The sequence below is a fragment of the Phaethon lepturus genome, unplaced genomic scaffold (assembly GCF_000687285.1).
Source record: "Phaethon lepturus isolate BGI_N335 unplaced genomic scaffold, ASM68728v1 scaffold1939, whole genome shotgun sequence".
NCBI classification, from domain to species: Eukaryota; Metazoa; Chordata; class Aves; order Phaethontiformes; family Phaethontidae; genus Phaethon; species Phaethon lepturus.
In genome coordinates, this window is record NW_010562554.1 from 4,695 (window position 1) to 18,481 (window position 13,787).

At 41.1% G+C, this 13,787-nt stretch overlaps 1 protein-coding gene across 1 annotated transcript in view; it reads left to right on the top strand.

Moving 5' to 3' along the window:
- The first annotated feature begins 1,541 nt into the window (after positions 1 to 1,541).
- The window catches only part of LOC104626375 (leucine-rich repeat-containing protein 1-like), a 31,297-nt gene continuing 19,051 nt past the window's right edge, over positions 1,542 to 13,787 (top strand). Inside the window, exons 1-3 of the mRNA XM_010294289.1 lie at positions 1,542 to 1,620; positions 2,302 to 2,380; positions 5,576 to 5,665. Of these exons, the coding sequence (XP_010292591.1) occupies positions 1,542 to 1,620; positions 2,302 to 2,380; positions 5,576 to 5,665 (248 nt within the window). The remainder of the gene's footprint in view (positions 1,621 to 2,301; positions 2,381 to 5,575; positions 5,666 to 13,787) is intronic.

The window sequence follows — 13,787 nt, forward strand, 5'->3', positions numbered from 1 at the left end:
TGTTCAAGTGTCCCCAATTTAAATTTGGGAGCCCTGTGGCTCCTGCAGTAGCTTCATGGCTGCTTCTGAGGTTCTTCATGGAGGATCTGCTTATTGACTGTGCCACTGGTGCATGGTGTGCTGGATTTGGGCTTGTGGATGAGGTGAAACCCATGAAGAGGTTGGAAGAGTCTGACCGCAAGGCTTGGTTGCTCTCCGGCCTGACAACCCCTCCACAGGGTCCCGAATTGCGGCCCCCACACCCCTCTGGTCTTTGCGCCAGGCTGATGTCCTGCCACGTGGTCTGGTCTGTCTGTGAGGCAAGGTGCCACAGGGGAGCGAGCTTTCCTAATCCTGATGTGGGGACGCGGTATGACCTGTCCCTTCTAACCGCGAAGGCCTCGCCTGGGTTTCGCTCTGAATTTATCTCATTGCTCTTGGATTTCTAGGAAAGATCGACCATTTCCCCTCAAATACCACAGCTGTTATGAAGGGCTGGGTGGGTAAGAACATAGAAAACATGTCTGATGGGATTTAGTCTCTAAAGCCACCTATTCCCTTTTACAGGACAACTACTGCTGTTGGCGGGCCTTAGGGTTTGCGTAGGTTTAAGAATAGTTTATTCTCTTTCACCAAGTGTACTGAGGGCGTTGGGAAGCACAGCTTGGTGGTGTGATGCCTCGCACTGTGGGTATTCACCCCTCTCGTTCATGATTTTGATATTTAGTAACAGTGAATATATTTTCTGAATATGCAGTGTATTTCTGGGGTTAGTCATTAGACAGCTCCAGAGCTACTCGTGATCATTCGGAGCCGTTTCTCCGTCCGCCCCAGCTGTTTTCAAAGCTGTGCTTGGTGAGTGTACTGGGAGCACTGGGATTTGTGAGGCAAGAGTGGTTTCTTTCCATTGTGAGTAGAAGCATCTCTCGGGATGGACTGAAACTCATTTGGGTGTTCTTTCCAGCCCTTCCCACTCATGTAGGAAACAGAAGAAGGTTCCCAGGACATGCTGCTCTACCGCCCTTTTGTTGATCGTTCACAACTGGTGACCCGTGGGTTTGGAAGATGTTCTTGCTGTCTCTGGGTTCAGTTCTGAGCTGGAAATCATTCAAGATAAATGCATTTCCTCAGATTCCCTGGCAAGAGATGAACCTGAGGAGCAGGTGCTCTCCTCCCTCCCCCCCTCCTCCCTCCATCGCACCATTTTTGGGGAGAAGAGCTGGGTGAAATACATAGGTAGTCAATTCTGAGTTGCTCAGCTAGGTAGGAAGAGACCTAATTTCTGAATATTTTTCAGCATATTTAGATCACTGACAGCTGCTGAGGTCAGTGGTGCCACTTGCATGAGGAAAATCTATGAAGACATTTCCTGAATTATTCTTTGTGATGAGAACAGCAGGAAGAGGAGACGGAGTAGATGTACTGCTCTGTCAAAAAAATGGAAATAGTAAAAACTTGGCAACAGAAGTCTGATTTTTTTAATTTAAGATTTGCCTTGTTTTATTTTTGAATTCTTTTCAAAATGAATCGTAAAAATAAGTTGTTAAACAAGGAAACCAAACATGTTGGTTTCATTTTTGCTGGATGTCAACGACAGTAAAGAAGAGGACCCACAGGCTATTTGTGGAAATACAGCTGGATGTAAGAGGCCCAGAAGACAATTTTATTTTTCAGATAGCAGGCATAACTTCAGTAGGTAAACATGTTATGTTGAAGATAATTGAAAAAAAATATTTGTTTTCACATACAAATATCTCCAGTTACTTTCTGACAATCTGGAATAATGTACTAGCACTTATTTGGGACCTGTCAATTTGAGTAATATTTTCAAATTACCTGGCTTTAGCGTGAGGCAGGGTAGTGCTGCTCCCATGAGCGTATGTTACAGGTGGAGAGACTTGCACATTCTCTTCTTCCTTCCTTTGTTTTTCTTCCCCACATACTTTCTGCCAGCACAAATTGTGGGTGTGTATTGATCAAATTACAAGAGGTTCAGGTTTGAATTGGTTCTTTAGGACAGTCCTAGCACATAGAGTCTGGTTTTTTTGATGGGCAGAGGCTGATAAAGATCAGTCCACAGACTAGGATCAGGAAGACAAGTGTGGAGCAGGGGGGGGAAATGGGATTTGAAAAAGTACAAAATGGCTCTGCTGTGATAGCCGTATACTTGGACGTGAAGCAGTCTAGCATGTTGAAATGTCTTGAAAGATACCAAGATAAGTCGTTGCAGAAGCAAATTACTGAATGTAATGAGGCAATACTTTCAGTGTAGATGCAGTACAGTTGTTGACAATTTTTTTCCTTTTTTTTTTCCTTCTGCAGATATTCCTGAAATACCAGAAAGCATCTCATTCTGCAGAGCACTACAGATAGCAGATTTCAGTGGGAATCCACTGACTAGGTAACTTCTACCTTCTTCTTAGTACTTGCCATACCAGAATTACAATCTTGCTATAACTATTACAATTTTAAATAAGCCCTTAAAAACTGTGATCAAGGATCTCTATGAAATCTTGCCAACACTGTCTGTCTCTGGCACGGACTGCAACAAAAGTTCAGATTTAAAAAGTGATGCGCATCTTTCCTGGGAGGGGATGAAATTTGTTAGCCAACCAGGAAAAATGTAAATCTGATTGTCTCTTAAGTAATTTTCATTCCTCTTCTTAAATGCATAGGAAAACCATGCTCATACTTGGGGGTGATAAGGCAGTGGTTAGCACAAATGCATTGGCACAAACCCAGGTGCCTGACAATTTGGAGTAGACCTTAGATCAGCCACTGCAGATAATGGCTTTTACTAATGATTAAAGCTTGGACTAGTGTTTCATCACCCTCCCATCAATTGGGACACAGTGACATGCAGTAACATGTGGCAAAAATGCACTGCATATGTCGGTGGCTGCTACGGCTGTTGCCGGTCTGTGTTTTGATGAGCTAGGGTTTGGGGATTATGCACACTTTTAGTATAGAAGAGGAGTTTTATTTACATTTCTCTATTCCATTTGCTGAAGCATTTGGAATTTTATCTAGTGAAATGAGGCTGGAGATAGCAAGGAAGAGGCGATCTGCTAGTTAAAGCCTTTGAATACTATTTGGAAAACTGTTTCCTAAACCAGCCCGTTCCACAGAGTTCCTTTGTGATGCTGAGCAAGTCACATAAGCCAGAGTATTCACAGCGAGTGCTCCCTGACCTGCTTTGCTTTGCACTGAGATGGGCTAGGGATACTTGCCGGATTAGCTGGCTGGCTGGGGTGCAGCAGTGCTAACAAACAGGAGAGTCTCTGTAATATCTTAAGCCGCTCCAGTGGTTTTACAAGACGGCTTCTCCCACGTGTGCAGCTGAGATTCTTCAGAAGTGCACTTTGAATACCGCCCATAGTACGTCCTAAGTTCTCTGGAAAGTCACATCTCTGAGCATTAAAGGGACACTTGTGATCTTAATCCCTGTGCCTCTGTAGCCCGTTTATATAGTGAGGATAATAATACCACAAAAATCTGGTAAAGCAAACTGAGGCTGAACTCATGGTTTAGATACGCAAGTGGTGAGGGTCACCGAACAGCTTTTTTTCTAGGCATCAGTGTGCAGTGCATAAAGCTCAGAGCTGCATCTCGTGGTATTGAAATCAAAGTCGTCTGTAGTAGTGTGCTAGTTACCTTCTCTATTTTGTCTGCTGAATAAGGCCTGGGGCCCAAGTAATGTGTTTCCTTAAACAGTAGTTGTAATGCACAGCTACAGCTAAGGGGACTTAAAAATGAGTTGAAAGACTTTTTAGTGGGGTTGAAATAGATCTCATAACTCTTTGTTGATAGTTTAAGGGAATTTTTAAAATTCTTGATAAAGTGGCTCCAAAGTGTATGTGTGTCCTGGAAAACATCACTCCAAGCAGTTTACTAAGTTAGAAAACACAGATACCAGAAGCTGTTTACACATGGTTGCCAGGTATTTTCTGTTATGAGATCCAGAATTTCAGTTTTACCTATATAACAGCACGTAGGTTTTGCCACTAGTTTGCCCAGGCAGAGTGGGAAAGCCCAGTAGTGATTTCCTTTTCTGTGTGATATCCTGGAACTTTTTTAGCTATTGATTCTTACCCTTATTTCCTCTAAGCTTAAAAGCCATCCAGAGATCTTCCCAATCAATGTCTTACCACTAATATAGTATGTTGCCTCATTGTCAAACTTAATAATTGATGAGCCTGCAGCATTAAAAGTGGCTGGCAGACAATTTTTCTAGCTTTCTTCAGATGATTTCAGGTTTATATTAATAAAAAGCAGACACATTTATTGTAGATTAAACTGGAAGTCCACTATATGCTATAACTAGGATAGAATAGAATAGTTCCAGTTGGAAGGGACCTACAACAATCGTCTAGTCCAACCACCTGTCCACTTTGGGCGTGACCAAAAGATAATCAGTCCATTTAAGTCCAGTCTTAAACCTGCTAGAGCCTAAGAGGTAATGAATGGTTACAGCGAAGCTCACATTTTGGAGATATTGAGCATGTTCTGTTAAAAAGGTCCAGAAAATGACAAACAGTGCAGTAGAGTTGAGTGCATGAAAAGCCCTCCCTGCCCATCTGTTGTAATTTGTCTTTTTCCCTTTCCCCATCATGTACAGTTTTATTTCCCTGTAGGTGCGCATCTCCTTTTGGCTAGTTGCTGACAGGTCATACCGTGTACCTTGAGCCGGGTGGTGGGGAGAGCAGGAACCAAACCAAATGCTACAGCTTAGGTTGTATGCTCTGGGGGTCAAGCAGAAGTTGGATGGCTGGGCAACGGGCTTCTCCTCCTCTACCGTATTGCCCCTTCTACCCCACCCTGTCTCCTGTGCAACTGCAAACTGAGTTGCTTAGTGCAACCTGGCTGCCAGTGAGCAGCAAGTGGTGCAGGAATCCTTCTGTGGGAGCGAAGGCCAAGCCTTGCAGAAGACCTGCCGGGTGATGGACCTAAAGGCTTTGGAAACTTTGGGAGTGTTTTGCGTATAGCTGCCTTCTATAGTGTAAGAAGGCCATGCTGTTCTGTTGTGAACCAGTAAATGTGAGATGCTGTAACAGCAGAACGTTATCTTTGTAGTGAACAGACGTTTCTTAAAAAAGCAGCAGTTGAAGAGCAGCCTAGTAGCTAATATGAAGTGGCCATGCTGTAAGTATGTAGGTATGTAACTGAAGCCTGAATAAAAATAATATGTTTAATTATTTTACCATCTAGGTGATGCAGGAAAATAATAGTAAAGAAGTTTTTTTTAATGATGTTTGATTTTTAAAAATTTGTTAAAATGCTTCAAGTGTTCTCAAGCCCTGTAGCTTTTTAAAGTTTGCAAATTGGGGGCAGGGAAAGAAGGGGCTAGGAGACAGGGATATTACCTATTCTTTGACACAGAAGCAGCTTTAAAGTCTCTAAGTCATGTTTTATTTTTCTTACTATGATCACTAGAATTTTCCGAGAGTCATGCTGGAGTCTGGGCATGCCTCCCTCTGTGTGTATGTGTGTGTATATAGACTCTTGTTTTCCACTACATGTTCTTTTTTCCAGTATGTATTACATGAATGTGAATACTTCTGCTGGAAGTCCTTGATTTGAATTAATATCTCCATAGGTTGCCCGAAAGCTTTCCTGAGTTACAGAATCTAACGTGTCTTTCAGTAAATGACATCTCTCTGCAAGCACTACCTGAAAACATTGGGAAGTAAGTTTTTTTTAATACTTTATTACTACCTTAATTTATTTTCTCTTTATTGTTACCCCTATCATATAAATGACTTGCATAATTGTATGTAATATACCTATAAATTTATTTACAGGTCTGCGCTTATTTTTTATATTCGTTCCAGTCTGAGGGACCAGCTTAAGAAAAATCCCTTTGCATGTTCATTTGACATAGGCAGGCTGATGCAGAATCTGAAGTGTGTGTGTGTTTCGACTCTGTTCTCTGGGATTTGGAGTAACTTGGAATTTTAGGTGCAAAATTAAATACGTGTTTTGTAATGCAGATCTGACCTTTTGCTTTCCTTCATTGTAGTAGACCATTGATCCATTATTGTGAACATGTCAGATCGCTTGCAGCTTAGCTCCAAACAGACAATTGTTGGCACAAGAACAGATGGGTAAAAGCTGGCTGTGATGGGTGGAAATCAGAAGGTCCCCAACTATAGGAGCAGGTTGGTTCTGACAAAAACTCCAGTGGGAGCTGTGGAGATGAAACCTCACGGAACAGCTCTTAAGATGAAATTTGATAAGCTTTTAAGATGCATTTGGAAAGTAGAGCACGGTTGCAAGGACAGATTTCCAAAGTGGTGACATGTGGGTCTCCTTTTGACTGAAATGAACGTCCACACTTGCAGAAGGGAAATCTCTCTCCTCTTATTGGAGAGAAGGGTATCTCTTCCAATCTGAAGGAGAAAAGGTAGTTCCATGTCTCCTCACTTGAATACATGACAATGGCTGTGCTGGTTGAGACCAAAGGCTCGTCTAGCCCAGCTTCCTTCAGCAGTTGCAGTGAGTTACAGTTGAGTTGAGTTGAGTTGCAGATGCATAGTGAGGATTAAAATGAAAAGTGAGTGTTTGATTACTCCTCTTTCCATCCCCTGACTGTTCCTGGTTCAGAGGATTTCTTGAGCTTTGGATTTTGGTTTGTCTAATTGGTAGCCCATAATCAATCTCTCTTCCATGTACTTGTCCAGTTTCTCCTTGAGCTCATATAGACATCATTAGTATTCTCCCCTGGCAAATAGCTGCACAGGTCTATTACCCATTGCATTGATTTGCTGTTCGTTTTTTTTGAACTGGCTCTACCTTACCGTGCCTATGATCCCTAGTATTGGAAGAGGCAGTGAGCAGCTGATCCCTATCCACTTGACCTGCTGTCAATGCCTATTGTAGTTTTTTACCATATCCCCAGGTGCATTTTTCCAGGCTGAAGAGTCTAACTTGCTATTCACGGAACTTAAGGTATCTGTGCTTTAACTCAGAAAAGTTATAGTTTGTTACTGTTGCTGGGAAACATAGCATTTTAGAGAATTTGAAATTTCTTGCAGTACCTGATTGTTCTCTATCTCCCCCTCCCCTTCTTTTTTTTTTTTTTTTTTTTTTTTAATCTGCACCTGCCTTTATGGTTACCTTGCCCATATTGTTTTTCTGAGTTGCCATGTGTGGAACCATTTCCATCTTTCTTCAGAAAGCTACAGTAACTCAGATGTAGAGTCATGAGTATCAGTAGAGGCCTATTAACCTTGGACATCCTTTCATAAAGTGGGGTATTTCTAACATGGATTCTTTGGGGAGTCAGCTTAGTCCCTAACAGTAAAACCCAACTGTTTCTAAACAGAGGAGTCCTCCAGAAGCAATCTTATTATTAAGAGCTCCTGCAGTGTAGTCAAGTTCAGACTGGCATTGCTTTAGCCACTTCCCATGGGTATGAAAGCTGTCAGCTGGCACCACTCCAGCAGCAACAGAAGTGGAAAATGTCTTTTGAAACCTTCCGCAAGCGCTAACAGGTACAGCTAATATGCACCCAGTGACTATGACAAAGTCTTAACTAAAAATTGCATGGACCAGGGCTTTTATGACATTCTTCCTTTTCTGTAGAAGTTCACAAAACTTTTCATGCAGTTTTTTGCAGCACTGGCACCTAAGAACAGGCTTGTTCAGACTTCGCGGTTACTGAAAACCAAGGCCAAAAATTTGGGATCCTGCCTGATTTTGAAAATGAATAGAAGAAACATGACAAGCTGAGACGGTTCCCAAAGCATGAGGTGGACTGCTGCTTTGCAGACAGTAGCTAGAAGAAGGTTGCTGACTTCCCTGAGAGATCACTGGCTGCAGTGGCTCTGGCTTCTTTCTTGTCCTGCCTGTCTTTTGGTAGTGTGAGTGATGATAGCCTCTGTTTTGGAGCAAATGACTAGAAACAACTTTGGTTAAAATAGGGCTACCAGGCGTTTATAGAGATGTCAGTATGTGGAGCTGTGCAAGAGTAAGGGTAAAAATTTGTTATTGATCCTAAGCAGTCCAGGGAAATGCTGTGATGCTATTTCAGCGCTACATGAGCTGTTGCGGAACAGAACAGTGTAACCCGTCCTCCCTCAAAGTCTGTATCTACTTCCTGGTATTGAAGCTAAAAACCAGGGGTCCTCACTTGCTTTAGGAAGAGCCATATGCTTGTCCTGGTGGTCTTGGTGAGTTCTCCTGGAGGGCTGGACTTTTATTCAATTCTGGGCCTGCTTTGATCTGGGAAGTGCTCCCAGGTTATCTTTCTATAATGTGAATATTGTATTTTTACAAAAACACTTCAATCTCATTAGTAGAAATTTCTGCTATCAGATTTATGCTTAAAGAAGCAGTGTCAAATGTGTGGCCCTGTTGTCTTTGGCTCATGGGGTATTCATGGTAGGTGGGAATATGGCAGTTGGGAAGTCGATGGTAAGCTTGGGCTAAAGATGCATGCTTTCCAATGCAAAAGAATATTGACGTAACACGAGGGAAACTCATGGGGTGTCCACCCAAAATGTAACTGTTCTTGAAGTCTGTTGGGGAATGTCTTAGTGACAGAGAGAAAGGGATCCTGTCTGGTTCCAATTAGAAATTACTGGGAGATCTTGTTTGTAGCCAATTAGAACTGCAACCTGAAGTCCTTATGGATTATTTACCTCTCAGAGTAATAGATACATTTCTTTCAGTCTGGCTACCAACAACTGCAGCTTTCCTTTTTTAGTTACAAAATTTGCATCATTTGTTGCAAGTGAATTTGATGGTGCAGCTGACCGCCTTGTGTTTGGTAAAAGCAGTGAAATGCTCTTCGGCTTCTCCAAAGGTTGCCTACTTGTGCTCTTTGTTCCCTTCTCTGTTCTTTTCCCTCTGCACTTGCTGGGACCCCAAAATTGCTAGGACTTAGAAAGTAAGTAATGCTAATTGTGTCTCCCTGGCTGAAGAGACCAAGTAAGGCTCGTAGAGGTGTTTGGGTATGATTGCAAATGCCTTACTGGAGTTTCTGTGTGCTTTGGATAATAATCCATGGTGTTACTTGATGGAATAGGCTGGACCTATGTGCTCCGTATGAGATCTGTCAAATAGTGAGCAAACAAAATATATACTGGTAGTTTATTCTCCTATAGCTGGGCTTGTTTTGGGAAAAACTTGAAGTCCCTGTGCTTGTTGCCTGTCTTCTGGCCACTAGAATGTGTGGAAACTTAGGGAACTGCATCCTAAATTCTTAGGTCTTAAACTCTTGTCTGGGAAACTGCCTAATACAGGCAGTGAAATCTCTAATTCGTCTTCATGTAGTACAGTGATCAGTATGTACTTAGTGTCTCTTACTTTTTTTTTTTTTTTAAACTACCTACTTAAAATCCTGTGGCACTGCAAATTTGCCCTACTGTCTTAAATGGGGAAAGCAACAAAAGTAATGGGGAATGTTTTCCAAACAGCAATACTTTGAAGGTTAGTTAGGAAGTTCTTCCTAATAGCAGATAATAGGCTTGAATTGCCTTGTGGTAAACCATCAGTGGAAGTGTCTTCCTCATGAATTCAGATATCCAGTCTGTTTTTCACAGGGTCTGATGTATAAGATGAATGCCAGTGTTCAGCTTCGCTGTCCCAGGCCCGTGTCTGAACTTGTTCAAACCATTGATACATGGAATTGCTGTTAAGATTTTTCCTCTGCTGTTAAGAATTCTGCTGCATAGACCTTTTATGTTTTTCTTTTCCTTTGTGTTGCCAAAAGGAGTACTTTTAAGGGTCCCAACTGGACATTTGAACAACATAGGCAAGGCCTCCCTTGAACCTTTTTTCTTTCCTCTTGCATAGCCATGCTCAGTGTGTGTCAACTTTTCTTCTTCTGAGTCCTTCAATCTGCTTATCCAGTGCTGGTATATGCGCCAAAAGTTCTCCCTTGTTAGGTGAAGCATTCCTCTTTTAGCTTATGTATTGTTTTAAGGCATACTAGAAAGATGTGTGACACACTGCTTTAGGATTTGATAACAGACTAGATGTCTTAATGTTACCAGTGTTATTTTTTGTGTTTCTCTGTGATTTGTGCTCTCTTAAGTCATGATGTGGTTGCTTTCTGGAGCAAAACAGTGAATGCTAATGCATGAGAGGTATTTTCGCTAATAATTAGGTGGGTGCAGCTTGGAGCAGGACTTGTCCTGTTGGCTAGCTGAACCATTTGGAGAAACAAGTTACACAGTTAAGCTGTGAGTGGGAGTGTCTTTTTACAGTGTTTCTCAGTCTAATGAGAGCAAGTCTAATTTCCTTGCCTATTCTGCAGGACTGTGTGTGGCTGTAGAGCTGCCCTATAAGCAAGCATAACCTGTTCCTCGCAGCGTGGGTTGCATTTAGGAATTCCCACTTGCTTCCAGGATTTTTCTTCAGTACTTCCTGATTCGTGTAACACCCAAAACACAGGGCATGACTTCTCCCTGAAATTAAAAAATCAGAGTGTTTGTATGTGAGGGTATTTGAGTAAATCAGGGTGTTTGTCTGTAAGGCTTCCTAGGGCATACCTTGCAGTCTTATGAATACAGTCTTAGTGTCTGTTCATCCCAAGCACCTTCTCTGTCTGTATGTGTTCATTCTGTAGAGTTGGCTTAAGGGTTAGCTCTGCCCCACCACCACCAAGCCCACTGTGATGTTGGCTTTTTACCAGCAAAGATTGGGGAACTTAGAGATCCATACAGTGCTCTCATGGCTTCATGTCTAGAAAGAGAAGAGAGATTGTGTCAGCTTTATACGTTTGTTTGTTTATTTATTTATTTGTGGTTCTTAGGCTTGAACGATGTCCAGGTACCTTCTTTGGAAAGCCTTTTATGTGTGTCTCTGATGTTTAAACTAGCATCGGACTCTCAGATGGGTGCTTCACAAGGAATTTGCCCTAGCCAAAAAAATAGTTCTTTCAGCGTGAAATGTATATTTGAATAAGACAGTTATCTGTCAAACTCAGGGGACAACAAAATCAACAAGTTTCTTTAATGGCTGAAACAAAGTGCAGAGTTTCACTGCTGTGCTTTAAATTATGATTTAAGGCCTGCTGCCCATCAGCACACTAAACAATCTAACTTGTATCCAGTTTTTAGCTTTCACCATTTTTTCAGCAGTCTTGTCTGTGCGTGGAAAGGATAAAGAATACCTTTTTTTTTTTTTTTGGATGCTAAAGTATGAGATTATTACTGACTGGCAGGTAGAGTGTTTCAGAAGTTCCCTGCCTGAACGCTAGCATGGCAAATAAAAAAGCTTTCCTCTGCCATACACAATCTTTTTTTTTTTTTTTCCCCTCACTCCAAAATGTACAGATGGTCTCCTACTGGGACAGGATCTCCAAATCCTGAGGATTCAACAAAAGATCATAATAATAACATTATTTGTAGTATCCCCATCATTCACAGCCTCCATACCCCTTTTTTTCCACAGAACTGCACGGTTTGTGAAGCAAGAAAGTAGAATATCTTATTTTAGCTTTAGAAACTTTTCATGTGGGGAGGGGTGAATTTCATTAGGTGGGAAGGATATTCTCCTGATGCCCATGACTGATGAGTCTGGTTTACCCCCAAGCTGCAAGCAGGCTGAATGGATCTGTGGACCTTACTACTGAAAGGGAATTACGAGGTAAGCAGAGAAATTTTCCTCTTAACATCTGCAGCTAGCAGGTAGAATGCTGAAATAGGCATTTCATTATGACAGTGAACATAATGAAAAGAATAGAGCAAACATTACTGCGCTTAGGAGCATTGTTTTGCGGAAAGATTTGTTGTAGGCATGCTTTTCAAGAGTCACAGAACCACAAATATCCAGAGATTTCATGTTAGAGAAACAAAGTCACTCAGCGTGGTGGTTTTGTCTATATATGTGTGTTTCATTCTAGAGGTTTTGAAGTTTTTGTCAACTTCTGACCTCAGTCTTTAATGCTGATCTGAATTTAAGTACCCGGAGAAAAAAAGGTCTTCAAAGGCAAGAATGATGCGCTCAATGCGGATGATCCAGAAGCAGATCAGAATGACATGCTTTTTCTGATAATGGATTCCTGGGACAGTCCTTGACTGTGTTTTTCTTAGTGTATGCTAGGGTGCTCCCAGTGTAGATTACACATCTGGTAGCATGACACAGAATGGAAAATGTCCTTAAAATTGTGTGGAACAAGACAATGTAATTCTGTTTTAAGGTTTCGCATAATAATGTCTGATTAAAATACAGTGTTACATGATACAACAAAAGTGATGGGGAGGCTTATCTTGGAAATACATAGAAGCAGGACTGTTGTAGGTGGTCTGGCTAGGCTGATATAAATAATGTTAAGAGCTCTCACTCTGGCTTATCTGAATTTAGCATGACAAGTAATATTTACAGAGTTTGAGTAGGTAGAGCAGTCAGTGTTAATCACAGCTGTTTGCTAAATGGCAAAACTGAATCTTAAGAAACTCCAAAGTTTATTTCTGGAACACTATTTAACAATGTAATAGTGAATGCAGTGCCATCTGGCCTTTAAATAAGAGATGTTGCATCTTGTGTGTTAGACAAGGACGAAATATTTAACATATATTTAGCAATATTTTTTTTAAAATAAAGTAATTCAATTTTTATTTAAGTCATTGAAGATTGAAGTTGCATGAGTGGAGTGAAAGATATTTTAAAAATGAAATCTTGTTGTAATAGTGAATTGGATTAGCCTCCCCAACCTGTTTCAGTAATCTTGATAAGGAAATTGAAGAATGTTCAGTTAAAGCGTTCAAAAGGGAACAATCTGAGCCGTAATTACGAATCTCTCTCTTCTTCTTGATTGTGCTTTTTAAAGGTCATAGGGAGCTCAGTGTTCCTGTCTCTTTTTTGGGCCGTGCTTGTTGCTGTGTGTGAGGGAGAGAGAGAGCAGAACTGATCTCAGCAACTTGAAAATGAAGCTTATGTAGAAAACTAGTCTTAATTAGCAGCTTAGACTACCTTTGTTACCTATTTAGGGAATTCCTTGGCTGTAAACTGCAGAACTTTTCACTTTCTAAAATTTGGATGTGACTTGTTACTGGCTGTCTGTTTAGTCTTCCCTCCAGTTAGTGGCTGATAAGATACTATTTTTTTTTTTTATCCTTCTGTTTTCCCTTGTGGAAGATCTGTAGCTTTTTACAGGCCAATTAATGGTATTGACAATTCCATTCAAGTAACTGTCTACGCACATGCTCTTCCTCTGGCTTTTGGTGTCTTTGCCACTTAAGTCTAGGATGACAAAATTATCGACTTCACTTTCTTTTGTGCTTATTTAAAATCAGTCTTCCAAGGAAGGAGTATTTTCCCCCCCATAATTTGTATCCACTTCTCCCAGCTCTGTAGAAAATGGCAAGTATTAGGAACATAGTCCTTACTTTCAGATTTTCTTACTAGAATTGTTCTTACTAGAATACTGTCCTGCTTGTCAAACTCCCTAAGCGGACTGCTAAGGAAAGCCTCATGTGCCTTTCCCTTGCACATTATATGCCTAAATGTGAGAGGAAAGAATAGTGTTTAACTTGGATGCAATTTACTTCAAGTTGCTTTGCCTTCAAAAAAGTGTGTGGGGGAATGATCTCAAAGATGCTTCTGGAAGAATGGTCTTTGACAATACTGCTGAGACATAACAACAGTTTCATCAAAACTAAATCTAGTTACATTGCTTTGCAGTTGTTTTTACAGCATCCCTTATATTCTAAGCTAGAACTGTAGGACTTCATGTGTGTGAAGATAGTTTGCTTTGAAATGGATGAGTGCCCTCATTTAGGAAATTAGTACTTCCTGTAATTTCTGGCTCACGCAAGAATTTCTGGGATTCAGTAGCTAACAATTCGCAAAAATTTCTC